We start from the raw sequence: 27,984 nt of genomic DNA on the forward strand, positions 1-27,984 counted from the left end.
GCCCCTGCCTCTGCTTTTCTTATGATACGAAATGATAGATGAGAGTTAACCATCCTTTGGGAATAGTTGACTGATTTTAATGGCAACCCTTTCTCAACCATGAATCTCGTGTGAGTTGAAACAGAATGGCGTGAAGTAAGTTAGAAAGAAAAACACCACTACTGTGTATTGACGCATATATATGGAATTTAGAAAGATGGTAACGACGACCCTATATGCAAGACAGCAAAAGAGACACAGATTTAAAGAACAAACTTTTGGACTCTGTGGGAGAAGGCAAGGGTGGGATGATTTGAGAGAATAGCATTGAAACATGTATGTTACCATGTGTGAAATTGATGACCAGTCCAAGATCGATGCATGATGCAGGGCACTCAAAGCCAGTGCACTGGGACCACCCAGAGGGATGGGCTGGGGAGGGAGGTGGGAGAGGGGTTCAGGACAGGGGGACACACGTACACCCGTGGCTGATTCATGTCGACGTATGGCAAAAACCACCACAAGGTTGTAAAGTAATTAGCCTTCAATTAAAATCAATAAATTAAAAAAAAAAAAAACAGAATGGGGAGTTAATGTTGAATGGGAACAGAGTTTCAGTTTAGGAAAGTGAAAAATTCAGGAGATGAATGATGATGAGAGCTGCACCACGGTGTGAATGTACGCAGTGCCACTGAACTGTACAGTTAAATATGGTTGAGAGAGTGAGTGAGTGAAAGTCATCCAGTTGTGTCTGACTCTTTGCAACCCCATGGACTACACAGTCCATGGGATTCTCCAGGCCTGCTGCTGCTAAGTCGCTTCAGTCGTGTCCGACTTTGTGCGACCCCATAGACGGCAGCCCACTAGGCTCCTCCGTCCCTGGGATTCTTCAGGCGAGAATACTGGAGTGGGTTGCCATTTCCTTCTCCAATGCATGAAAGTGAAAAGTGAAAGTGAAGTTGCTCAAGTCATGCCTGAGTCTTAGTGACTCCATGGACTGCAGCCTACCAGGCTCCTCCATCCATGGGGTTTTCCAGGCAAGAGTACTGGAGTGGGGTGCCATTGCCTGGACTATTTGGGCACAAATTGCTTTTCCGTTTCCTGCCCTCCTGGAAACCAACAAGATAGTAGGACAGATAAGTGTGGGCTAAAATTTTCCAGAAGAACAGTGTATAGTGGGGAGAGAAGGAATAATTTAAACAAGGAGTATCCTGGAATTGGAGGATGATAAACAGCTACTAAGACCAGAGAATGAAGTAAGTCATTGGGAATTTAGACAGCGGATGTTTCTACGTCCTGGGTGGCATCCTTGTTGGACAGATTGCCTGAGATATTGTCTGATTCAAGCAACTCCACAATGCTATAGGGAGAACAGTCTCCCAGACCCAGCTTACTGCATAGCCAACCACAGAAGCCTTTCTCCATGTCCCGGGCAGCTTGCCACCAGGCTTCCCAGGACCACGAGAGCTGGACCACAGCCACGCAGAGGCCCAGGGAAGAGGCCATGGCCATGATGAGCATGGGATAGAAGAGGATGAGGCAGGGGCAACAGGAGATCTTGTGCCAGAAGGTCCTCTCCTCGTTGTACACGAGAAAGATGTTGTACCAAGTGATGGTGCCATAGTAGAAAGAGACCACAGAGGAGAGGAGGAAAACCACAGGCAGGCAGACCAACATCCAGAGGGCCACGTGCAGCCCACGGTCTGCTCCCAGCTGGCAGGCCTTTTGCCTTCAGGCGTCATTCCCCTTGACGATGCCTTGGGCTTGGTGAGTTCCTGCAGTTCCTTTTCTGTCAATGTGACATGGATGTCTACCATCTGCCCCTTTTTGTTTCCTGGGGTGATGGTCCCAGTTAATGTGACATAGCGGCTGTTCACAGGCACATTCCACACACCATCATCCACAGGACAGTCTAGGAAATCATCTCCCTCCTCCTCTTTAGGCTGATCCCCACCTTCTGATCCCCCAGGCTCCTCATCCAGTGTCTCACTCTCTGACTGGTAGATGATGATAGATTCTGGGCGGGACTCTTTCCTCTTCTTTTTCCTGCGCCCCATGGTGGATTCCCCATTGAGGACCAGAGCAGCCGCCACGGCTTTCCTCCGGGAGCTGTGGTGGGGGCTTGTGAGCTGACTCTGGCCTTCCACCAGTGCTGGCTCTCCCATGCTCGTCTCCAGGCCAGACTACTGGAATAGGTAGCCTTTCCCATCTGCAAGGGATCTTCCCAACCCAGGGATCAAACCCAGGTCTCCCACATTGCAGGCAGATTCTTTTCCAGCTGAGCCATCAGGGAAGCCCAAGAATACTGGAGTGGGCAGCCTATTCCTTCTCCAGCAGATTTTCCCAGGAATCAAACCGGGGACTTCTGCATTGCAGGCAGATTCTTTAGTATAAAACATTATGAGACTTTCACCACGATAAAATAAATAAATAAATAAATAAGAATATGCAATGCCTATTGTTGGCTAAAAGACCATCACATTGTATCACATTGTATTCAAAATCTGGACCATTTTCCCAAGGTTCTCTTTCAGTCCTCCAACTTGCCTCCTAAATCCACAATTTCATTTAACCTATTTCTTCTGGACAACCATAGAATTCTATAGTTCAATCCCTTTCCCCAAAGGTCTTTGAATGAGGAGATGCTCATGTGTAATAAACATCAAGATCAAAGGTGCTGCTTGAGATAATTTCAGTTTTTATGTTTAGACATTTCTGTTCACCTCACTGGAAGGACACACAGCCATCCAGTTGTAGAAGTAGGTGATGAGACTTGTGTGCAGGGATTTTTTTTATTATTATTATTCTGAGTCCTACCTTGAAGTGTGTGCTTTTCCATAGTTTTTTCCTCTGAATTTCTCATTAGATGAGACACTTTAGTAACATTCCTCACATGCTTTGACATCTTTTTTTTTTTTTTTTTGAGGAAAATGTTTCATCCTATTAGGTTAATTCCCCCCCAAGGTATTTGCATAAATGGTGTGGGTCTGGCCTTTTGACGTTATCTTCCTGAATGATCTCTGACTGCTCACTCAGGCCTGTTGTATTGTAGATGCAGGGTCTGGCCTCACTGAATCTCCTGCTATCTTTACCAAATCAAATCTGTAAAGTTCACTTGCAATTTAACGTATTGTTTTTGAGTCATCTTGACATTTTGACTTCATAAGTGTAAACTGAAAACTGCATTTACTGGAAATTTGCTTTTAAAAATAAAACAACATAGGCCAGATCCCTGATCTACAGCTGCTTTATAAAATTAGGCAATGCTTATGAGATAATGCTCCTCAAAGAAATTTTTAAAAAGAAATTTATATCTAACATTTTAAAAATGCATGAAGAATATGACTATCTTCAATAGGAGCAGAAAATATACAAGGAACAGTATAAGTTATTAGGATCGAATCTAGTTTTTTAAAAGGGAGTCAGAGAGCATTATCAAATGTTAAAGGGGTGACAATATTTAGCATTAAAAAAACTGACAAGTTTCTCTTTATTTCAAAGTTAAAACTGCTATACATAAGTAAGGTTTTTGGTACATTTAGCCTATATTTAAAAGCCAATGCATATCAATTTTAATTAATATTTAGAACCTTTGGAAAATTCATAATAAATGACATCTTATTTTGTAGTAATATTCAAAATTGAAATTTTCCTAGAGGATAATTTTTATTAATGACTTAAAGAGTCTTGAGCTAATTCTTACTGTTGAATGGGACCACAATACAATCAATTTCATCATTTTGTTTTTCTTAACCATTTAGAGATACCCAGATATATTGGCATTTAGAGGTGAACAAAATGGTTAAATGGAAGTGAAGAGGAACTTTGAGTAGCTTACCTCATATAGTCTACAATTAAGAATTTGGGGCAGTTATAAAAGGTATTTGGATAACTGGGTAATTTGAATATAGAGTCTGTATGGATGTCCCTGGTGGCTCAGAAGATAAAGAAACTGTCTGCAATGCAGAAGACCTGGGTTCGATCCCTGGGTCAGGAAGATCCCCTGGAGAAGGGAATGGCAACCTACTCCAGTATTCTTGCCTGGAGAATTCCATGGACACAGGAGTCTGGCAGGCTACAGTCCATGGGGTCATAAAGAGTCAGACATGACTGAGCGACTAACACACAGATAACACACACACACATTTGGTGACATTAGTTTTAGTGTGACACTAGGAGATTATTATAAATTTTAATAGGTGTGAAAATGTTATTGTGATTTTGTAGAAACAGATGTTTCCATTTCAGAGATGCACGCTAAAAGGTGAAAACCTTAACGTCTGAAGGAAGTCGGGAGGAGATGGCGGTGAAGTCACTTCTGAGAGAAGCTCATGAGTTCAGTCTGAACCACCCACTAAGGATGATGTCTCCTTGGTGAAGTTTCCCAAGACCAGCTCCTGCTTGTCTCCTCCCGGGATTCAGCGATGCATCTCTGCGATGTTCTGGTTGTTCGGCTCAAGTACCAGCATCCAGAGCTGTCTGGGATGTGTGTTCAATGATCCAAAACACTCTTTGAGTGGAGGACTAAACCCTCGACTGAAAATGCATGATTCCAACACTGATCAAGAAAATCTTGTTGGAACGCATGATGCCCCATCAGGTGCGGTGAATTCTGTCCAGAAGTGACGGTGGTGGTCACTGGGCATTGGGAACAGACAGTTAATCCGTGGAACCCCAGAACGCCTTACAGTGCTAGAACCTTCTCTCTGTCTGCAGATGGCTGACTGTGAGCAGGCGGGCAGTAAAGTATTAACGTGGGCTCACAGAACATGGATTCCGTGCGACAGTGCTGGATGTCCAACCCGAAGTACCAGGCTCACTGCTTTGAGCATTTTCAAACAAGCAGAATTATGTATTCAGCTCTTTAGAAGGCCAAGTGACTGATGACCACTTCCCGCTGAGCCCTGGGGTACAGTAGAAGCTTGTTGTCAAGTGTCCAAGGCTGAAAGAAAAGAATACCAAGCGGATTTATCCAGTCAATGCCATTTGACAATGTACAACATAGACAATGTACTTGCCGTGAGTGGTTCTGATGATTTATAAATATATCCGGTCCATAGATACTCCTCCAGCATGACATCAGTTGTCTTCAGTAATGATGAGGCTATATTTGCAATCGCACCAACACCAATACATAAGATGGATGACATAAGATGTCCTGAAGATGGTTTCTCATTTGCCAAGTGACAGATATAAGAACAAAACCCAAGTCTACCTAATCGTCTCCTGAAAGTGGTTTCTCTACAGAAAACTCTTCTGCTTCCTACAGATACATGTATATCTCCTGGGTGTGTTAGAGCCATTGTTTTTGATTCGTTATTTAATATGAATTTCTGTTTTCTGTCTAACAAAAAACTTGTCTGTATTTTCATACTGACTTTGTGTAGAATGAAGAGTCTTTATGTGCTTTGTATGTCAGTGACTCTAAAATACTTTTAACAGAAGAAAACTAAAGAAGCAAATATGGCAAAATTTTAAAATCTAGGCAATGGATATATAAGGGAGTGTTCATGATACAATTTTCTCTACTCATCTATACATTTGATTGTTTCAATAATAAAAATTTTAAAACATGTTTCTTAACTAAAAAATGTTTTAGCAACTGAGATTTTACAACATGTAAATTAACATCTTATTGCCATTTTTTTGTTTTTTGCCTAAATTTTCTAATGCCTTTTAAAAATAAAATATAAATCAGAATTAAATATTTGATTAATTGCTTGTTTTGAAAGAAATTGCAAATAAAGGAATATAACAGTTAATTTAAGAAAACTTTTCTACATTTTCCTTTGTTTTGTCTTTTTTCTTCCTTCTTTCTACTGTCATAAAATTTTTATAAAGGGTTTTAAACAAAGTAACATAAATAAGTATATGACAATGTTAGGGCTAAAAGGAAATAAAATAGAGCCAGTAATGAGATTAGTGCTCAAATGAGAGAGCCTTACATCCTAGACACTTACCAGCAAAGGGCCATGGATTTGGTTTTTAGCTTTCTAGATGAAAATTTAAAAACAGAAACATAAGTAGTCATATCATTCAGAGTGCTCATAAAATAAAGGCAAATTATTCACAAAGAAGAGGCACAGTAATTTCTGATTTGAAGTTTATCCTAAATAGGATCTATGTGATGAAATGAACAAAGCCTTAAGCAATATGCTTAGGATAGCTACTGCAGAGTTTTATGAGAATGTGTCTTAATTTAGGCAACTGTCCTTATAACAAAAAATAATCACTTAAAATAAAACCATAGGGGAAATGCCATAGTATCATCCAGATAAATGGCATCTTAGAGATCTTGAGAGATGTTGGAGTATCTGGAACTAATCTTTTTAACCAGTTTCAGAAGCCCAAAGGGAGTTGATCAATAAACATTAAAAGAAAAGTTCTAGGGATCCTGTAAGTTGTGTACATAAGTGGGTGTGAGTGGGCATGAATGCATTTTTCTGAGGACAAGATTTGTAACTTTTATCAGAAGGATCTTTGTTCCAGGAAAGACTGAGAACCACTGATTTACAAAAGTAAAGATACTGTATATCCATTATGGATATCTTTTTCGGAGATTCCTTAAAAAATTGCAAATAGAACTGCCATATGACCCAGCAATCCCACTGCTGGGCATACACACTGAGGAAACCAGAATTGAAAGAGACACATGTACCCCAGTGTTCATTGCAGCACTGTTTATAATAGCCAGGACATGGAAACAAACTAGATGTCCATCAGCAGATGAATGGATAAGAAAGCTGTGGTACATATACACAATGGAGTATTACTCGGCCATTAAAAAGAATACATTTGAATCAGTTTTGATGAGATGGATGAAACTGGAGCCGATTATATAGAGTGAAGTAAGCCAGAAAGAAAAATACCAATACAGTATACTAACACATATATATGGAATTTAGAAAGATGGTAATGATGCCCCTGTATGTGAGACAGCAAAAGAGACACAGATGTACAGAACAGACTTTTGGACTCTGAGGGAGAGGGAGAGGGAGAGGGTGGGATGATTTGGGAGAATGGCACTGAAACATGTATACTATCATGTAAGAAACGAATCACCTGTCTATGTTCAGTACAGGATACAGGATGCTTGGGGCTGGTGCACCGGGATGATCCAGAGAGATGATATGGGGTGGGAGGTGGGAGGGGGGTTCATGTTTGGGAACTCATGTACACCCGTGGTGGATTCATGTCAATGTATGGCAAAAACCAATACAGTATTGTAAAGTAAAATTAAGTAAAAATAAAAATTAAAAAAATTTTATTTATTTTCTTATTTTTGAATAGGTTGAATCTAACTTGAGGCCTGCAGGCTCAGTAGCTGTGGTGTGTGGGCTTAGTTGCCGAGAAGTATATGGGATCTTAGTTCTCTGACCAGGGATTGAACCCACTTTCCCTGCATTAGAAGGCAGACAGCCACTCGACCACCAAGGAAGTCCATGGACACCTTTTTCTTAATGAGCTTTTCAAAAATATATATGATAATGAGTTTTGAGATTGTGCTCTCTACTTCTCAGAATGGAAAAAATTCTGCATGTCCCCTAAAAAAAGAAAACATGTGTCCTACAAGTCAGTTCAATATAGCAGACTTGTGCATGAATGCTAAGTCGCTTCAGTCGTGTCCGACTTTTTGCAACCATATAGACTGTAGTCCACCAGGCTTCTCTGCTCATGGGATTTTCCAGGCAAGAATACTGGAATGGGTTGCTAGTCTTTCCTTCAAGGGATCTTCCTGACCCAGGGATCGAACTCATGTCTCTTATATCTCCTCTATTGGCAAGCAAATTCTTTACCACTAGCACCACTGACTTGACCTCTTATAAAATCTGAGGCGCTGATTTAGGACTGATTGGAAGAGAAATCTGCTTCATATACGCTCAGAGGTAAGGCCAAGCGTATTTTCAAGAAAGATAAAGATTTTTATAGAAAATTATTTTGCATATACTCCAAATGAAATGAAAAAAAAGTTCAGTCAGTGTGTTGATAAGCATAACATGAATATTTTTAAAGCTGGTGTAATCAGGAGCTTATCTTGGATATTACGAAAGAAATGTTGAATAAATCATCCATAGACAGTCTGGCTTTGAGTGATGCAGTTTCCTGGAACAATATACTAACGGAAATTGCTTGCAAAATGTATTCCTCTGTAAATGAATGAGATACCTTTCTGAATGGTATTGTTAGCTTTAAAGAAATTAAAAGTTTTGTTTCTAACAATAGCCAGTCAGGCCAGAAGTTTCCTAAGATCTTGTTTCAATCATAAGTATAAATATTTATTGTGTATTTTGTGTGTGGATACAACTTAAATTTTCATATATATTTTATGTATTATGATAGTGAAGTCACTCAGTCATGTCTGACTCTTTGCAACCCCATGAACTGTAGACTGCCAGGCTCTCCGTCCATGGGATTTTCCAGGCAAGAATACTGGAGTGGGTTGCCATTTCCTTCTCCAGGGGATCTTCCCAACCCAGGGACAGAATCTGGGTCTCCCACATTGCAGGCAGACTCTTTACTGTCTGAGCCACCAGGGAAGCCCTGATAAAGATATATAGTCAATATATATTTTCATTTATGTATATTCATATATAAAATATATATGAAATCTTAAGCTGTTCTCACACACAAAAGATGCATAATAAATTTTTATATTTGTAATCTAGCCAAGTCCTTAAGACTGCATATATATTGAAGCTATATAAATATAGTCTTAACATTTTTCTTAATATAAAATATAATTATTTTATATTTAATATAAATAATGTATATTATGTTTATATAATTTATATATTATATAAGCATAGTAAATATATGTGTGTATATTCTAATATGGACTTCCCTGGTGGCTCAGATGGAAAAGCGTTTGTCTACAATGTGGGAGACCCAAGTTCGATCCCTGGGTTGGGAAGATCCCTTGGAGAAGGAAATGGCAATCCACTCCAGTACTATTGCCTGAAAAATCCCATGGACAGAGGAGCCTGGTTGGCTACAGTCCATGGGGTCACAAAGAGTCGGACAAGACTAAGCGACTTCACTTTCACTTTCATATTCTAATATATTTTTCTTAATACATAAAATATACAAAATATATGAGACTTCTCAGGTGGCACTAGTGGTAAAATAATCCTCCTGTCAATGCAGGAGACACGAGAGACGTGATACAATAGACAAATACCGTCACGCTATTTACTTATTAAAGAATATGCCTTTCTGCCGTGTTTGTCTAGAAGAGGATCAACATATCTATTGCACTCAAAATGCTATTCAATTATTAAAGAACAAGATAATAGGGAAAATCCCCTGGAGCAGCAAATAGCAACCCACTTACAGAGTCGGACACGACTGAAGTGACTTGGTAGTAGCAGCCAGTATTCTTGCGTGGAAAATTCCATGGACAGAAGGGCCTGGCAAGCCACAGTCCATGGGGTCGGGAAGAAGAGTCCGACATGACTGAGCGTGCAAGCATGTTCTTCAAGAGCAGTTATACAGTGATCATTCTGTTTAAGGTTGCACGGCTGGGAGAAGTTGAGAGCTGCTAGCAGAATAGCTGGGCATCTCCTTTTAGTCAGCTGCTGTTTAAGTGTAGGAAGTATTGTTGCATTTGTATGTAATTAAGAGCATCCACTTAAATGGTTTATTCTTCATCCTTTCAAATTTCTCCAGCCAGCTGTATGACTGTTTACACCAGAGTTGACACAGCAATTCTACTCCAGGGTTGTATCCCAGTGAAGCTATTTAAGGAAAGCAAAAGAGCTATATATATTCATGAAGATATCCAGCGTGTCTTTGTTTAAAAGAGAATATAAGAAAATATGGGGAAGAACCCACCTCTCCCACCTCCTAGAGATGCTATCTTAAGGGGGATGTCTGTGTGTGCCCAGTTGCTTAGTTGTGTCTGACTCTGAGACCCCATGGACTATAGCCCTGTCCATGGCATTTTCCAGACAAGAATACTGGAGCTGGCTGCCATTTCCTCCTCCAGGGGAATCTTCCCAACCCAGGGATCGAACCGGCATCTCTTGCATCTCCTGCACTGGCAGGTAGATTCTTTACCACTAGCACCACCATATCAATGCAGTGCAATATTATAAAAATATTATGAAGTTCTAAAAATTTGTAAACTCATGAAAACATCTGACTAAGCATCAAGAAAGGATAGCAAAATACTAAGTTATAGACATATACTTAACAACTGTTATACATTCAACAACTAAAAACATATATGTATAAAAATGTGAAAGAAATGGAAATAGTCATTGTGTAATGGGATTATAAATATTTTTCATTCTTTCCTTAATCTTGTGATTTTTATTTCATAAATATTTGAAAATTCCTTGACAAATTCCAGGGTTTTCATTAGAGTTTTTCAGGATTTCATTAGTCACTAGTAGACTTCCTATCTTTTAAATACTGAGTCCTTCACTCATTAATAGGACAATATTGTGCCAATTAATTAATTCCTCTAGATGGCATTTTCTTTTCCCTGCTGAAAATGGAGAAAATAACACTTCACTCATAGTATTGTTTGGATCAAATGATATTGTATTTAATACAATGTCTCCTATTAGATTGTATGTGCTGTGCCGTGCTTAGTTGCTCAGTCATGTCCAACTCTTTGTGACCTCACGGACTGTAGCCTGCCAGGCTCCTCTGTCCATGGGGATTCTCCAGGCAAGAATACTGACATCGGTTGCCATGCCCTCCTCCAGGGCAATCTTCCCAACCCAGGGATCGAACCCAGGTCTCCTGCATTGCCGGCAGATTCTTTACTGTCTGAGCTACCAGGGAAGCCCACTACACAGTATATGTTTAAAAAACAAAACAAACCAAAAAGAAAGCGATAAGCAGGGACTTCCTTGGTGGTCCAGTGATTAAGAATCCACCGCCTTCCAATGCAGGGGATGTTGATTTGATCCCTGGTCAGGGAACTAAGATTCTACATGTCCTGGGCAACTCCGCCTGCATGCCACAGCTAGAAAGTCTCCCACACCGTAATGAAGACCCAGAGCAGCCAAAAACAAACAAGAGAGAGAAAGAAAGAAAGAGGCAAATTCAGTCACCATTTTATGATGTGTTTAGCATTTTGCGCTAATGTGTGAGACATTTCAGTAAACTACGCTGCTTCAAAAGAAGCTGAAGTTTAGTTATTTTAAACGACTGGGCTTCTCTCAGAGAAAATCATTTTCAGATTGAGGTGTCTTACTGGGATGGAAGAAAACGACAAATGTTCTTCATCTTTGAAAAGCTAGTACTTTGTATAAAAATGAAAGCATATTTAGTCATCTCTGATTTACAGATATATTTTCCGTTAGCCATAAACACCTTCTTTAGAAGAATAGTTTTAGGGATGCAAGGTTAATTTTGAAAACTCTTTATAGGTTAATGCTGTCAGGAGAGTTAAAAAAAAATTTGATGACCCTGTATGCGAGACAGCAAAAGAGACACAGATGTGTAGAGCGGACTTTTGGACTCTGAGGGAGAGGGAGATGGTGGGATGATTTGGGAGAATGGCATTGAAACTTGTATACTATCATGTAAGAAATGAATCGCCAGTCTATGTCCGATGCAGGATACAGGATGCTTGGGGCTGGTGCACGGGGATGACCCAGAGAGATGTTATGGGGAAGGAGGTGGGAGGGGGTTTCATGTTTGGGAACGCATGTACACCCGTGGTGGATTCATGTCAATGTATGGCAAAACCAATACAGTATTGTAAAGTAAAATAAAGTAAAAATAAAAATTTAAAATAAAAATAAAAATAAAAGATTTTCTGTTTCCTATATCTTTCCTTTCTAATAATCCACCCACCATCTTCACTTTCACCTCTCTTACCCCAGAAAAGGAGACAAGCAAGCAGGCAATTATCCTCCAACTCAGAAGCATTAGCTTTAGCTTTAGACTATCTAATATTGTATAGTTTCTGTGATACACTTGATATTTCTCTAGTTTAAGATTCTCCACACTTAGTGACTGTCTTGTTTAATTTATTCTAATTATCTTGCTGTTTATTTAATTACTATTTTTCAAACTACTGACATTTTCTAGGTCCTCCAAATTGGTTTCTAAGAATGAGGGAAATATGCAAGATTAAAGCTATTTAGGCAAAGCTAAGATATATTTTTCTCAATTTGGCTTTATAAAGCATTTAGCTTCTCCATACCTGTATCAGCTTAGTAACTTAAGCCAGCTATTTAACTGATGCCACTTGGATTAACAAAAGTTGTTTGTTGTTCAGGTGGTAAGTCGTGTCCAACTCTTTTCGACCCCATGGACTGCCGCATGCCGGGTTTCTCTGTCCTCCGTCTTCTCCTGGTGTTTGCACAAACTCATGTCTTTTGAGTCACATAACAATGTCGAGAAGGAGATTTTTGAAAGACCCTGGCCATTTTTTACACTCTAAATCACAATTCCTGGATGAATTGACTTTGGGGGAATCTTTGTAAAGACAGAAGTCCTTATACATTTGAAACCTACTATCTCTTAGAAGAAGCTACAATTGATGAGAGGATCCAATTTCTAACTCTTAGTTTTATAAATGATTAAAGCAGTTTCTCTCCTTATTAGATCCCAAGGACTCTGTTTCTTCCTTTCTTCTTTGGGATAGAAAATCTGCTTCAGTATCCTCTGGAACTAGAACACTAGTCTCAGCAGACTGACATTCTGGTCTTTCTATATCCAGTAAGTTATCTGTTATAGCAGACAAAGCAAATAGAAGCTCATATCATCCCCCAACCTATTGGCGCTCCTTTTCCTTAAGATGAAGTTCCATATCAATTTCTCATGTATGTCATACCTCCAGCTCTTCTAAAATGTGTTATTGTTTTGCTTTTATACATGGAATGTTCATCCCTCTTTTTCTCCTTTAGTTTTTAAGCCAAAGCTCATGCCCTCAGTAAATCTCTGCTTTGATATCATGCTCTCAGAAATATCTGCTCTGCCTTTCATAAACCTTATAATTGTGTGCCCAGTGTCTATATTTTCCACTGATCTTTGCTCCCCTTGAGAGCTAAGATAGGAAACAGAGTTTGGCTTTTCAACTCTGTGTCCCTAAATGAAACAGAAACTGATGCCTCTTTTGGATATCGAAGCCCAACAATCTCTCAAAACAAACTGACAGATAAGATAAAACACTATCTTACATTCTTTTTACCTAAAAATTATGGTTTTATGAGTCAGAAATCAGAACATCAGTCTCTCAGCCTGGGAAGTACAGAGAAATGACTACAGATACAGGATATTAGAATGATGATTAACTAAAAAATAAAGTTTATCAAATAGCCACATCTCCTGCTTCCTAGACAGTGAGAGTCTATTTCCTGAGGACCAGGCGCCAGGAGCCCTGGGAGGTGGAGGCTGTGATGGCCTCAGATGTCCTTCCCAGGACCACTGCGCTGCTCACCAGAGACCCCATCAGGGGTTGGTGTTTGGCTTCTGGCAGTACAATGACCTTTCTTCCTGATATGTGTCACAATAGAGCCAGCCTCTTTTCCTGGAGGGACCTGAGTAACAACAAGGGTCTGAAAGGGCTTCTTGTTTATTTGTGTTTCACAACCTTCAAAAACTAATTGTTCACCAGTCCGGCAGACATGCTCAGGGCTAGAGTGACCTTCCTATAAGCGTCCACATTGATTATTCGAAGGATTCTCTCAACTTAAATTTAATATATTAGAACTTTAAAAACAAGAAAGCTTTCTAAAGTTTTGTTGTTGTTCAGTTGCTCGGTCATAATCCAACTTTTTGAGACCCCATGGACTGCAGCACACCAGGCTTCCCTGTCTTTCACTGTCTCCTGGAGTTTACTTAAACTCATGTCATGGAGTCAGTGATCCCATCCAACCATCTCATCCTCTGTCTCCCCCTTCTCCTCCCACCCTCAGTCTTGCCCGGCATCAGGGTCTTTTCCAATGAGTTAATTTCCATCAGCTGGCTAAAGTATTGGAGCTTCAGCTTCAGCATCAGTCCTTCCGATGAATAGTCAAGATTGATTTCTTTTAGGATTGACTGGTTTAATCTCCTTGCTATCCAGGGACTCTCAAGATTCTTCTCTAGCACCACAGTGTGAAAGTCTCTATTCTTTGACACTCAGTCTTCTTTATAGTCCAACTCTCGCATCTGTACATGACTACTGGAAAAGCCATCGCTTTGACTATACAGACCTTTGTTGACCAAGTGAAAGTCTCTGCTTTTAATATGTTGTCTAGATTTGTCATAGCTTTTTTTCCAAGGAGCAAGCCTCTTTTAGATTTGGAGCTGCAGTCACTATCTGCAGTGATTTTGGAGTCCAAGGAAATAAAATATGTCACTGAAAAAGTGGAAACAGTGACAGATTTTATTTTCTGCAGCTATTGAATCCTTAAATTTCAATGTCTCCAGTTACTCTTTGAAGTGTGAGGTTGAGATACGGTCTGAGCAGGACACGCGTGGCTCTCTCCAAAGGTTAGATGAACAGAGTTTCATGAAGATATGGTAGAGTTTAATAAGGATTGAGGAAAATTTAGTAAATATGTTGAGAACTAATGAGGTGGCAAAGGACCCATGGAATAGCTTCAGTCCCTGAGCTTTTGGCACCTGCAGGGCTGCAGGAGAGGGGCCACTGTGCAGATTCTGGGTCTTGAGAGAGGAATGTAGTCTCTTCCAAACCATGGCTTATGGAGAATAAATATTCAGAACATTTCTTTCTCTAGTCTTCAGTCTCTTAGTTTTCTACTAGTGCCTCCCTTTCGCCAAGTCCAACCAGAAGCCAGAGGACCACAGAGCTTAGTAGAGCAGAGAACAGATACAAAGGGGCAACGGGAGAGTATTCAGTAGAGGGAGGCATTCGATATATGCATATATTATGCATATAACACATAGGCATTTACATACAAACATATTATCCAAGAAAGTGAAAGTGAAAGTCACTCAGTTGTGTGTGACTCTTTGCAACCCATGGACTGTAGCCTGCCAGGCTCCTCTGTCCATGGAATTCTCCAGGCCAGAATACTGGAGTGGGTAACCGTTCCCTTATCTGGGAGATCTTTCCAACCCAGGGGTCGAACCCAGGTCTCCTGCATTACAGGCAGATTCTTTACCATCTGAACCACCAGAGAAGCCATATTATCCATAGTGTATATTAAAAGTATATATATGTATGTATATATAATATACATGCATATATTTCCCAGTACAAGTTATTGAAATCTAAAGGATTTAAGAATGCTAAGTTTAACACAACTTTTTAAATATCTTCCTTAACAGGAGGCTCTAGGCCAGATGTCCACAAAGCTTATTTGTGAAGGGTCAAATAGTAAACATTTTAGGTCTTGCAGGCTATACAGTCTCTGTCACAACTATGGAGCTTGGCCATTGTATCACAAAAGCAGCCACAGATAATACATATTTGACAAGCATTTCCGTGTTCCAATAAAACTTCATTGATGAGCACTGAAATTTTGTTTCATATAATTTTCAAGTGTAACAAAGCATTTTTCTTCTTTTAATATTTTTCAGCCCTTTAAAAATGTACTTTCAGGCACTGAAATGAATCTGTGTGTGCCTATTGTTCTTTTTATAATATCATTTTCATGAAAAGTCTTAGGTAGGAAATAAGTTCTGCTAGAGATGTGGGAACATTGTGGAAAGATATGCCAAGGTAGGGGGGAAAGCAGATTCAAACAGTAAATTCGTATTTGTAGTTTTGTGTTTATTCAATTTTATTGTAACAAAGTGCTCAGGATGAACTCAGCTACAGTATTTTTTCACATGGTTATTTTTCTGGAAAATTCCATAATTTAGCTGGATAAAAGACCTCTGGTTTACATCTATTTCCTTAAAGAAAAGAGAAGGAAAAAAAAAAAAACCCACACATTTTTAAAAAATCTGTGATTTAAGACTTATGAGCCTGCAGATGGTGCTATGATCCCATTTTGAAATTCAGTTTTGCTTTTTATTAGTTGGAATTCATAGGAGAAAATGCAGTTCTTTGATTTAGTTTACTTTTATTCAGAGGTATTAAGGTTGAATTAATTCTATTTTGTGTTTTATTATTATAATTTATTGTTATAATTAGAGAGACTGTCTTCACCATTGGAAAACCTACTGTGGGTACTCTGTGTGAAAGCTAAGTGCTTGCTTAGGCCAAATAATAAATAAACTTTTATGTCTTACTTTTAGGTTTTTTCTGCTTACCTTCAGCATTGGATTTCCTGTGACTCTCAATCAACATATTTTGCTGTTGCTGTTCTTAAGTAAAATTGCTTCCCTGGGAATTAGGTGACGAAAAGCTAAAGATAAAAAGATTCCATATGAGAATAATGTCAACCTCTAGCTTGTAACCATCAAGTAAAAAAAGATTTCCTGGAATTAAGCCACAGGAACTCTGGCTTAAGTCAGAGCTGTCAACTGGGAAACAAATTTCCAGACATTTTGAAATTTAATTCATTTAATTTTTCTTGTAACTGGGTTAGAAAATATGATGAGGCATAGCAGGATATTCTTTTACTAGATTTGAATGAAGCAAATAGATACTGAAGTCATAAAGTAGAAGGAAAGGAGGCTTAAGAGCTGTTACCCGTTCCCTCAGGAACTTACAAAGAAAGATGTAAAAATACATATCCCGGCCATTTTTTTAAGTAAAAGGAAGGATAGCATTTTACTTTGTTGTCTATGATGAAGTTGTTCAGGCTTCTGTATTTTTTACCTTAAACTCTGATTGAATGTATGCTAGGCTACTTTGAATTAGAAACCCACAAATAGAAATTAAGTATTTGTCAAAGTACTCCATAAAGGCTTTCCAACCAGTTCTTTGAAATCACCTGTCGAGTGACTGAGTTGGAAATGTTATAAACTGCTATGGATGTTGGTATATGTTCAGGGACACATAACATTCCACATGGCGCAAGAACTTAAAAAATTGATGAGTGTGACTTTTAAAAAGAAAGAAAAAATGACCCTTTGGGGCTATCTAGTATGATAATTTATTAAGTTTTTTTGGATCATTGAGATCTTGTATGTGAAAATGCATTAGGAATGATGACATTTTCTACCAATATGAAACAGCAGTACTGCTACTATTCTATGCAATAGTCTTCATACTACACTATCTTAGAGGCTTTTTGAAAATTTACCCAGCGATTAGCTTCAATAAAGGAAAATGTAATAATAGAAAGAATATGGAAATCTATTTATGGTGGTTTTACAATTAAATCTCAGAAAAGATTAAGTCAGAGTCTATATGAATAGTATAAAACTAAAAAGGCTTTAGGGCAATTGACGACTTGTAATAAAGGAGAATTATACATTGGAAAGCCCATGAGCCTAAGTATTTGTTGCTTTCTGCATCTGTTCCTACACATAAAATTCTTATTTTCTAGAGGCATTCCCAGTGGCCCTGCTGCTGCTGCTAAGTGGCCCTGGGCATAATACTAATCAGTCTTTTATTTCATTACTACTAATTAGAGATTAAAATATTTCACATGAAGCTCAGTACCTTTTTCTGTTTAAAGAAAAGTAAATTTCCTCTTTATATCTTACATCTTGAAGTTACTCACTCTAAATTTATATAAATCAAGCGTAATGACAATTTAATAAGAACCTCAAGTCCTATTCATCCCATGAGAGTACTACTGTGACGTCTTTCCGAGAGCTGTGTGATTGCTCAGCCCAACGCATAAGCCCTATAAAATGATGGGCTTGAAATGCTGGTCAGGGTAGAGTGAGAAGCAGTTGCTGGCAATAGTAGCCAACCTCAGCCAGCACCAAGTTCTGGTTCAGCTATAAGGGCAAGAGAACTCGTGAAGACTGTCGACTCCCAGGACTTCAGCACCTGAGACAGCTCTCAAGAACAGAAAGCTCTCAAAGAACACTGCTTGGCAAAGTAAGTGAAAACTTTACCTTTCTTATTTTTTCTCCCCCTGACTCTGGAACTTTTCTCAGGATATACTGAGTTTTTATTTCTCTTGAAAAATAACTTTACAGTGTTCCTTCTTTACAACAATAAAAACGCAAGTTTAAGTCACCTGGTAAGTATAGACATGCCTCAACTTCTCACATATGAATGGGTTTTCTGAATCCTTTAGTTGGAAATGCTTTACTCTGTTTTTTCACTCAATGCCAACTTTAAAATAATGCCTTCAAGTAGGGGTTTTTTTTTTTTTGGCTTGTTTATAAATTTTTAACTGAAAGTTCAGTGGGTACAAATGTATTGAAAATTTCAACTTGTTACTTAGTGCTGTTCTTTCCATTTCATTTTTAATTATGTGAACTTACAAAACATTTATTTTCTTCTGAGTTTAAATGCTGTCTTACAAACAGCACAAGAAACAGGCACCAAATTCTGAAGTTTCTATCTGCACTCTATTTACAAATGAAATGTGTAAGTAAATTCGATGTAAAAATATACAAGCTTTGCATTTGTTATATTTTTCCCTTTATGGCAGAAATTATTTTGGTGGTAATATGAGCCTCAGTGATTTTTTGGTGTTAATTTACACTATTAATTGAATTAGTTTGTTCAGACACAAACTCCTTAAGGAGATTAAGCTTCCAGTAAAATCTATAATTAAAAGAGGAAAAATGTATATACAAAATAATTTTACTGACCTGAATCTATATACACAAATTATTAAATAGATGACACTCCACTTTTCCATCACTCAGGTACTAAAAACTTAGAGTAGAAGAAGAAACGTCAGTTTCTTGAAGCTGCTTCATAGTTAGAAAATATACTAAACATGGATGTTACAACTCTGTTATAAGAAAATTGCCCTTATGGTTGCTTCCAGTGCTGTAAAAGTATTGCATTCAATTATCTTGTGCCTAGCTAGAGATAGGCAGAAGTTAAAAGGATCCTAATCTCTATTCAAGCACTGTTCACACACCCAAAAACCTTCTTGATTTAAAAAGTAATCATACTGCAGTTTAACACTTTCTGTAAGATGTAAATCGTTTTTTCTAAACTCTTCATGAGTCCTCAGGAATTACTGCTAGACACACAGAGTCACCTTTCGGGCACAGCTGTGGTTGGAAAAACTTACAGCTGTGATTGTCTCCCCTTCCAGGTCCTGCGATGGAAACAAGAAGTAAGTCCCAGCTTCTTGTGTTCCTGACACTGTTCAGCGTGCTCTTCTCCCAGACCTTGGCATGGCCTCTTTTTGGAGCACCTTCGGCTCTGAGGTAGGCTCTCTTTCAATTCAGACAGTTGAACATTCTTCCTCCACGTAATTGGGGATTTCTGATATGTTATTTCAGACAGCTCAATTTTGTAAACTATGTATTAGTTATTCAAATCTGTTGGTTGACTTGTTAAGCAAGTTTTTTCAACTTCAGGGCAACATGGTTGTTCTGAGTTTTGGAATTCACTCTCAGGGCCAGAAAGACAGTGTCGATGACTAGTTTTATGGGTAAGAAGGATCACATTTCCAAACAAGGCAGAAGAGATCTTGGATTTCCTTTCATTCAAACCAGTTTCAGTTGAGTAATTAGCTCTTCTCCATTGCCACCTCAGTTCAGTTCAGTTTCTGATAGAAAAATAGGTGTCTAGTTGCCCACTTCATGTGAGTTCATTTTTCGAGATCAATCAGCAAATAATCACGAACAGTTGATTAGTGGAATATGTATAAAATCATGTTGGACAGACTATCTAGGCAGAATCAATTTGTCAGTGTTAAAAATTGTGAGATAATTAATCTACTGAGTTACCCTTCCCCAGTGAGTGAATTTTAAGGTGCTTAGTTTTTAACCACAAATTCTTCGTTTTACTGCTCTCTACATTGCCTTTCATATTTCAAATTCATATAATACAACTCACCTTTAAAGCTTTATTTGAAATAAATTTATGCTAAAGAAGGAAACAGTAAAAGGAAACTGCATTAGCTTTATTTTTCTTTCCAGTTTACATGTCTTTGCTTATTTTCTCATTTCCAATTCTTTGTTCAAGGTAAGCATATGCTCAATGGAATGAATAATCTCTTAGCTGTTAATGGTTTTCTGTGAAATTTGCTTAAAGCCAGATTGTATGTTGCTTTGATAATTAAATAGAACTAATCTATCAGAATAGTTATATCAAAAGAGATGAATAATCTCAAGAATGCTGAAGCTTACATTAATTGCTAAACTTCACTCTTAAAGAGGGCTGCTTGCTCCTGACTACCAAGAATTGCCTCACCCAAAGATACCCAGGTGCACAGCAGCAAGCACAGTTCTTAATAGGGTAACAGCGAAGACATGCACACACATGATTTTAACTGTGCTGGTGTTCAAAATGTGCATATACCCACAAAGTCCATGTATAGGCAGGACTATTCTTGGCCTTCCAGTAAAGCATTGTATATCCTTCATTAAAATTGTGCTACTACATAAAATTGAAAACAAAATTCACTGAGTTTGAATGACTATTCAGAGATGGAGAGAGTCTTTGGACTTGGTCAATATATAGAAATGCACCACACCAAAGTGAATCTTTGAAATAAAATTTATGGACTCGGAGAAAGAAAAATAGTTAATACTCAGATCTTGAGAAATGTTGAGACACATGATACTGGCCATCAAGAAATATGTGAATTGCTTGCAATTTTCATATTGAATATAAAAAAATTTCTGAGGTTTCTATTTTGTGTAAGATCTTTCTACCTGTGTACTTTGCAAAGTGAAGATACTTATTGCCAAGGAAGTGTACTTTGCTTAATGTTCTGAAAGACTGAGCTAAGTAGCTCTAACTTCTGTTACACACAGCTAGTAAAAGTTGTATGGCATCTGTTTTATGGGATAAACAAGAATTTTACTATTTACACTTTCATAAACTATAGAAGCGTTAATTCAGTTTTGCCATCCATGTATTATGATTGGGTGTATTTCCTAAGATTTTGAGTATCTCATCTCAAATGACTGTAGAACTGTAAGTACCAGCTTTTGAGAAAGGAATGCATTTTACTTTACTGTATCTTTTCCTACCAGGATGGGGGACAGAATACCATTTGAAGGAGCAAATGAACCTGATCAAGTTTCATTAAAAGCAGATACTGACATTTTACAAGATGCACTAGCTGAAAATGACACACCTTATTATGATGTATCAAGGTGAGTTCATTTTTATTGAGTTTTATTTTAGCAAATACTTTTTTGAAATCTAAACATTTTATTTTTGTGTCACCATGAAGCTATTCTCATAGCATTGCACTATGAGTTTCCATGTGTTGTGGCTTCATTCAGCCTGATTTATTGAAACTCTTGATGCTTGCATAATTTTTACTTGTAGAGATTGTAACAGGCCAAGCTAAGCAAGTCATCCACCTATATTATGTTGCATACATTTTTAACCTCAGAAATTATGCCAACAGTAGTAAAACTACAGCATTTGAGATTCCATGATAGAAAAAGTTCTAAGGTTAGAGTTTCACTTCTATGTAAAGAAAGGGTGTCTAATAATAAAAGCTATTCATTTCATAGAATATTATCCAGAGCAACATTCCAGTATAGACAGAGTAACTATCCAGAAGGCAAAGCATGAAGTATTTTTAATTTGGATGGAAAATTTGGTTGATATACTTTTAGAGTCTTTCTATCTTAAGAGATTTTGTTTACAACCTTTTGGCAGAAGAAATAGCAAAAGAGATAATAAGGTTTGCTAAAATCAAAATAATTTCCCCTTGCATATATCTTTATTCAGAGTAGAAGAAATAAATCACCACGAATAAATAGAAAATAAATATATCTTCCCACTAATATTTCTTAGAAAAGAATTAGTTTTACAGATTCTACCAGGGAGCATTAATATTGAGAAATGCTCCTTAAAAACCTAATTTCTTCAATTTTTCAAAATTTGGGGCTGGAAATAAGTCACTAGGATATATTATTTATTCAGTTGTTTAAAAACTTCCTTTCGGACTTAAGTTTGAATGAGAAGCTATCAAATAAGTTGATGTTTCCTTCTTATTTATTGAGCCAAAATAATCTTTTAGCAAACTATTTATAAAATAATGGCTATCATTTTTTCTTTGTTTCAGAAATGTCAGACATGCCGATGGAGTTTTTACCAGTGACTATAGTAGACTCTTGGGTCAACTTTCTGCCAAAAAGTACCTTGAGTCCCTTATTGGAAAACGAGTTAGGTAAAGAGAATTTATTACTATTAAAAAGCATGTTATGGTTATTAAATTAGACAATTATATCTTCACTGTAAGCAACTTATTTATTTTATTCAAAACTGATAACTCTTAATAATGTTTAATTTCATTATAAAATAGTTTATATACTTCTATAAATATACTAGACCCATGGATTAAGAAAATAAGGTTTCCTAGTAATGTCATATTCATAGGCTCCAGACACACTTATTTTTCTTAAATAATAATCATTTATAAATTGGCAAACAAAGTAAACTAGACACAGTAAAAACAAAATAAGACATATTCTAAACTGAAGCAAATTTTAAGGCTAGCAGTAAAATATAGCGTTAACATATAGTGTTTGTATTTTACTTCCTGCTCAAACTAAGCATTGGAAGATTTTGTCTTTAAATGGTTAATAACTGAATTTTATATGGCATTACTTAAATTGGCATCTCTTCATGAAGAGGCATTCATTCATGTTTTCAAGAAGCGTTTACTTTTAAAGAACTCTTTCTTTCAATGGAAGAACACAATTTCAATTAGTCCCTCTTTTTTTTTAATAAGTTATTTGCTCAGTTAGGACAGAATGTCTAAAGGAACACTAGTAAAGGTCAAAGTACATTGGATTATTTCATGCTCCCCCATCCTTAGGCTTAGAGAGTTTTTTTGTGATAGAAAATGAGCTGGGTGTTAGAATTCCTTTTTATCTGACTCCAGAAAATTATTATTTGACTTCCTTATCCTCATGTTTCTTAGCAATAGCATCTCAGAAGACCAGGGACCAATCAAACGCCACTCAGATGCTGTCTTCACTGACAACTACACACGCCTTAGAAAACAAATGGCTGTGAAGAAATACTTGAATTCAATTCTAAATGGAAAGCGAAGGTAAAGAAATGAGAATTTGCTAACATTAGAAATTATAACTGAATTTCAAAATAGTAGTTGCATATGGAAACATATCTCCCTCTCTACCTTTGAAGCAGTAATTCTCAACCTTAGCTAACATTAGATTACCCTGGAGAATATAAAAAATACTGATGTCTGATCCTAACCCAAAACCAAATGCCAGGAAATTAGTGTCCCTAGGCATGTGGCTGTGGTATTTTTTCAGTTCCCCAGTTGATGCTAATGTGCCTCCAGGGTTAAAAATGATGACCGTAGAGACATCTAATCTGGGTCTAGGAAAAGGTTTTATCAAAAGTGCTGCTTTTTAAAACACGTGAAGGACAGTCAACTAGCAATTTGTTACCATGTGGAATTCCCTTTTTACCTGCAAATTCAATTATCTATATTTTACCAAATTAAACCATGAATTATTTTGTCTTCTTGGATTCAGTAAAACCTGTGTCTTTCCATGGTATGTAAATATTGGAACACAATTTATAGGAAATGAGATCCTTTCTCTCTTTTATTAGAGTTATTTTTGTTTAGATGGGGAGTACACAAGACAATTCTGTTTGGGTGAGATCAAGCAAGATGGATCTCTTTGCCCACCAGATTATAATTCTTTAAGAAAGCTTTTAGACAATTTAGGACTGAAGAGCCAGTCAAAGGTAATGGCTCACCTGAAACAGAAGTGTTTAGCCCCCAGAGCACTTAACTGAGCACCCTGTGCAGTCTAGGCCATTCTTCACCTTTTCCTTAGAAGCTTTCTCATCCAAGAGTCTTCACAAGCACAGTTCTCTCTTTCTGGTCTGCAGCAGTGAAGGAGAGTCTCCTGACTTTCTTGAAGAGTTAGAAAAGTGATGAGAAAGCTCTTTGGAGCAAAGCTGCTGACAACTTCCCAGTGGTGAGTATATCTGTGTGTTCTTATATGCTAGTAGGAATCATCTCAGTATTTAAGTAGGTAGGACTCACTTGGTAAAAAAACATCATAATGTTCTCCCAGTGAGACCTTATTTAAGAAGGGACGCTTCTACCTAAGTGGATCACAGCTTAGTGGACCTTGAAACTGTTCTTACAGTGTTCTGATAGTGTGAAAGAGACAGTTCACAATGAGTAAACAGTTCACTACCTCCTACTTTGCTCAGATGCATTCCTGTCATTTTGAAGAAATATTGAAAAAAGAGACTGAATCACACTACTGAGAAAACTGGCTTTCTCTTTGATAGTAAAGCCATGTTGCTTTTATTAAAGTCCAGTCTCACAATTGACTGTTAGCATCTCATTTAAGTATAAGGAAATACTACCAAATTACAGTGTGGCTTGTTACTGTGAAAATACCAAGACACCTGGGTCTCATTATGTTTCTTTTTATTTTTTTAACATTTTATTTTGCATTGGGGTATAGCCGATTAACAAAGTTGTGATAGCTTCAGGTGAACAGCAGATATTGTAGTTCTTGAAACATAATAAACTTCATGGAGTAAAAGTCAAATTTAGCTTATTTTATCTATAAAGTGAGTGTAGGTACTACGACTCTAGTAATATCCACTGTAAAACATTTTTGGAGTAGAGAAAACACAAATAGATTTTTTTTTCTTTGCTAAGTTGACAAGGTTGTTATCAAAATTGTTTTGTGTGAACATGGACACAAGGCATATCTTTCCTGAGTTACATTAATGTTTATAGTAGCTCAGAAAATATTTTTATAATGCTTGGCAAGTCTTTAAAGAAATTTTTTAGCATCACTATATCAAGTTGTCACAATTTTTCTCTAAAGGACTCTGAGGACAAACTTTTGGTTTTGTGTATTCTATAGTTTCTGTAACATCTGTTCAACTCTGCTACTGTAGCATGAAAGATCCCTGTGGGAGAGGGAGAGGGTGGGATGATTTGGGAGAATGGCATTGAAACATATATACTATCATATAAGAAATGAATCGCCAGTCCAGGTTCAATGCAGGATACAGGATGCTTGGGGCTGGTGCACTGGGATGACCCAGAGGGATGGTACAGAGAGGGAAGAGGGAGGGGGGGTTCAGGATGGGGAACACGTGTGGATTCGTGTTGATGTATGGCAAAACCAATACAATATTGTAAAGTAATTAGCCTCCAATTAAATAAATTAAAAAAACAAAACAAAACAAAACAACAACAACAAATGATCCCTGTAAGAGAGATATGTGGTCAAGGGTGCTGCAGCTGCTCTTTCCTCATCATGCACAGACATTTCAGAGAAACAAACTCCTCGAATGCTCAAAAAAGAGAGTAACTTACAGATTCTCAAAGAAGTTTATCAAATAAGACTTTTCCATTAAATTAAGAAATACAATAGGCACTACAATATAACAGAGGATCCATTACTCTGTCCCTTTATGAGATTCCATCCTCCATTTTTTGCTATTTTGAATGGGCAACATTGGGCAAATTCTTTTAACAGGAAGTTTTGCTGTTCAGCCAATTGGGAAAGTTACAAATAAGTAATTATTTGTGACTAGTTTAAAGAACCCCTTCACATTCTGGCTCCCTTCCCAATGATAAGTTCTTTGGAAGACTCCCTCTTGATATTCCAAAATGTGATCCCCTCTCAAAAACTGCTGATCAAGTGCAAAGATAAACATTTATTAAATGAGTGGATCAGTAAATGAAAGTCAGAGGCTGTAAATAAAAATGATTTTATGCTTAAAACACCAATTCTTTCTTTTTCAGAATTCTTGAAGGAAAACAATAAGTGAAGTAATTTTATTTTGAGTTCTACATAAGTAATTCAAGAAAACTACTTCAATATCAAAACCAAATAAAATACATTGTGTTGTGAATGTTGTGATTTATTTTACTCTGATGTAATAACTGTGATGTTTACACTGTAAATATTATTTGTGAGTTCTGAAATTTGTCTTTAACTCATGAGAATTCTGTGATTTCATGTGCTGTGTATCCTTTCTAATAAAAATATATTTAATGATAAGTAAATACTAGGTTAATTCCAATTATATGAGGCTTTTTGGAAGGATAGTAATCAAGCAAAATTGATGTGTTTATTTATAGGACATACTTAACTATGCAGAAGAGTGGAGGAGATAATTAGCACATCTAAATTTGAATGTTGAGCAGATAGAATGCTGTGTTAAATAAACTTCAGAGTATCTAAGAGAATACCAAAAGCAAAGATTAAAAAAAATTCTTTAAAATAAAGATTTTCAGAAAATGTTGTGTGTTTCCGTGTTCTTAGGCAGCATTTATTTTGAATGAGATTTTTAAATCTTTCAAATTTGAATCTCTAATTGCCAAATACTCTTCTGATCGAATGTTTCAGTTAAGGAGAATGGCCTCTATTTCTGACACTGAACTTTTCCTTTATGCTTGTGTTAAGTATGTGTAACGTGTAAACTGAACAGAACACTTGTTTTTCAGTGATAAATATTTTTTCCATTGTCTCTCAGATAATGCTTAGGTCATATCAGCTTTCTTCCGTGAAAGTACATTTGGAGAAACAACTATTTTTCCAAAATGATTGTAAGAAATTAAATATAGAAAATAAAGACCTTTGATTATCATTGCAGGCACTTTCTGTTGTTTTGATTCTTTATACTGTTTTAATTCTTTGCAGTAATTTGTTGTAGCTCCAAAGTTCCAGGAACTAAATAGTTCTTGTGATGTTTAGGATAGAATTATATTTGACTTTGGGTGTGTTCTAAAATAACTATGACTTAAGCAAGAGAGAAATTTCTTTCTAATACAAGGGCAGAAGTAAAATGTCAAGGGTTAGCATGATGGTTTTGCTCCATGAGTCCCTCAGTAATCTAAACCCCTTCTAGCTCACCCCTCATTTTCTAGGACATAGCCCTTTTCCTCATTATCCAAAATTGCAGCTAGAGTTCCAGCCATCACACCTGCATTTTAGGCAGCAGGATGGAGGAAGAGACCTAGAAGAAAAGGGAAAAAAGAGTGCATGCTGATTCTCTCTTAACTGATATCTTACATTAACATTCCCTTGAGTAGAACATAGTGTTACAGTCCTAGTCATTTGCAAAAGAGGCTGGAAATTTTCTTTTTTTCTGGAAGATCATGTGTTCAGTGAAAAACCAAGGTTCTATAGCTATAAATCCCTCCTCTGTAACTCTATAAACTCTAAAACTATAACTCCTCCTCCCTGGAGGAGGGCATGGTAATCCACTCCAGTATTCTTGCCTGGAGAATTCCGTGGACAGGGAAGCCGGTGGGTTATAGTCCATGGGGTTGCAAAGAGTCAGACACGACTGAGCTACTAAACAGCAACAACAATGATAACTATAAAGGCCCCAAAAAATGATTTAAAAAAATGAATAGGTCCATGCAGGGATTTTTTAAAATCCCAGCCTACGCATCTTAAATTCTCACCAAAAAGGCTTAAAGAAATGACAAGGAAAATCAAGTTAGGTAGAATCAGGTAGCCCCTAACTATTAATGAATAGTCATCATCATTACAGGCAGAACCTTGCTCAGTTTCATTTGCTACAATTAGAACAAATGGCTACATGAGGAGAGACTAGTCTAAAATTACTAGTAATTGGAAAATAGTTTATACAAATTGAAATGAATTGGACTAACTGTACCTTTCCTTCATATCTGATTTCACAAATTATAGGTCTTTGTTAAGTGGCTTTTCTATGCAAAACGCTCACTGCAGTGAAAACAGAAAACTTCTAGATGCTATTTGCACACAAGAAGCTTATAAAGATCAAAGTTGGGCATCATTAAAGTGCAATTTGAATGTGAATCTAGAGTTTTATTTTATTTATGTTTTTTTTTTTTTTTGGCCATGCCACACAGCATGTGGAATCTTAGTTCCCTGACCAGGGATCAAACTCAGGCCCTTGGCAGTGAAAACGTGGAGTCCTAAACACTGGGCTGCCAGGGAGTTCCCTAAAGAGTTTTGATTTTATCTCATTAATATGAATCTTCTCAACTGACTCCCTATTCCTTCAAGAGACATTTGCTAAATGACTGTGATGTACCAGGAGGATATCTGGGAGATGAGTGCTCTAGGCAG

General features: G+C 37.3%; 1 protein-coding gene and 1 pseudogene across 1 annotated transcript; one reads left to right on the plus strand and one right to left on the minus strand.

The window, feature by feature from the left end:
- Positions 1-1,230: 1,230 nt before the first annotated feature.
- LOC120862627 lies at positions 1,231-2,144 on the minus strand (annotated as a pseudogene).
- Positions 2,145-17,558: 15,414 nt separating this feature from the next.
- LOC120862629 (vasoactive intestinal peptide) lies at positions 17,559-26,514 on the plus strand. The gene is made up of 7 exons (XM_040238714.1): positions 17,559-17,836; positions 19,020-19,134; positions 20,914-21,036; positions 21,963-22,067; positions 22,824-22,955; positions 23,771-23,859; positions 25,662-26,514. The coding sequence occupies exons 2-6, from the start codon at positions 19,028-19,030 to the stop codon at positions 23,814-23,816; spliced, it is 513 nt and encodes a 170-aa protein (XP_040094648.1). The 5' UTR covers positions 17,559-17,836; positions 19,020-19,027; the 3' UTR covers positions 23,817-23,859; positions 25,662-26,514.
- Positions 26,515-27,984: the final 1,470 nt, after the last annotated feature.

This window comes from Oryx dammah, unplaced genomic scaffold (assembly GCF_014754425.2).
Source record: "Oryx dammah isolate SB20612 unplaced genomic scaffold, SCBI_Odam_1.1 HiC_scaffold_4, whole genome shotgun sequence".
NCBI lineage: Eukaryota > Metazoa > Chordata > Mammalia > Artiodactyla > Bovidae > Oryx > Oryx dammah.

Coding starts and splice junctions, on each gene's coding strand:
- LOC120862629 (XM_040238714.1), top strand. CDS start 19,028: ATGGAAACAAGAAGTAAGTCCCAGCTTCTTGTGTTCCTGACACTGTTC. Junction 19,135..20,913: donor GGAGCACCTTCGGCTCTGAG/GTAGGCTCTCTT, acceptor TTTTCCTACCAG/GATGGGGGACAGAATACCAT. Junction 22,068..22,823: donor CTTATTGGAAAACGAGTTAG/GTAAAGAGAATT, acceptor CATGTTTCTTAG/CAATAGCATCTCAGAAGACC.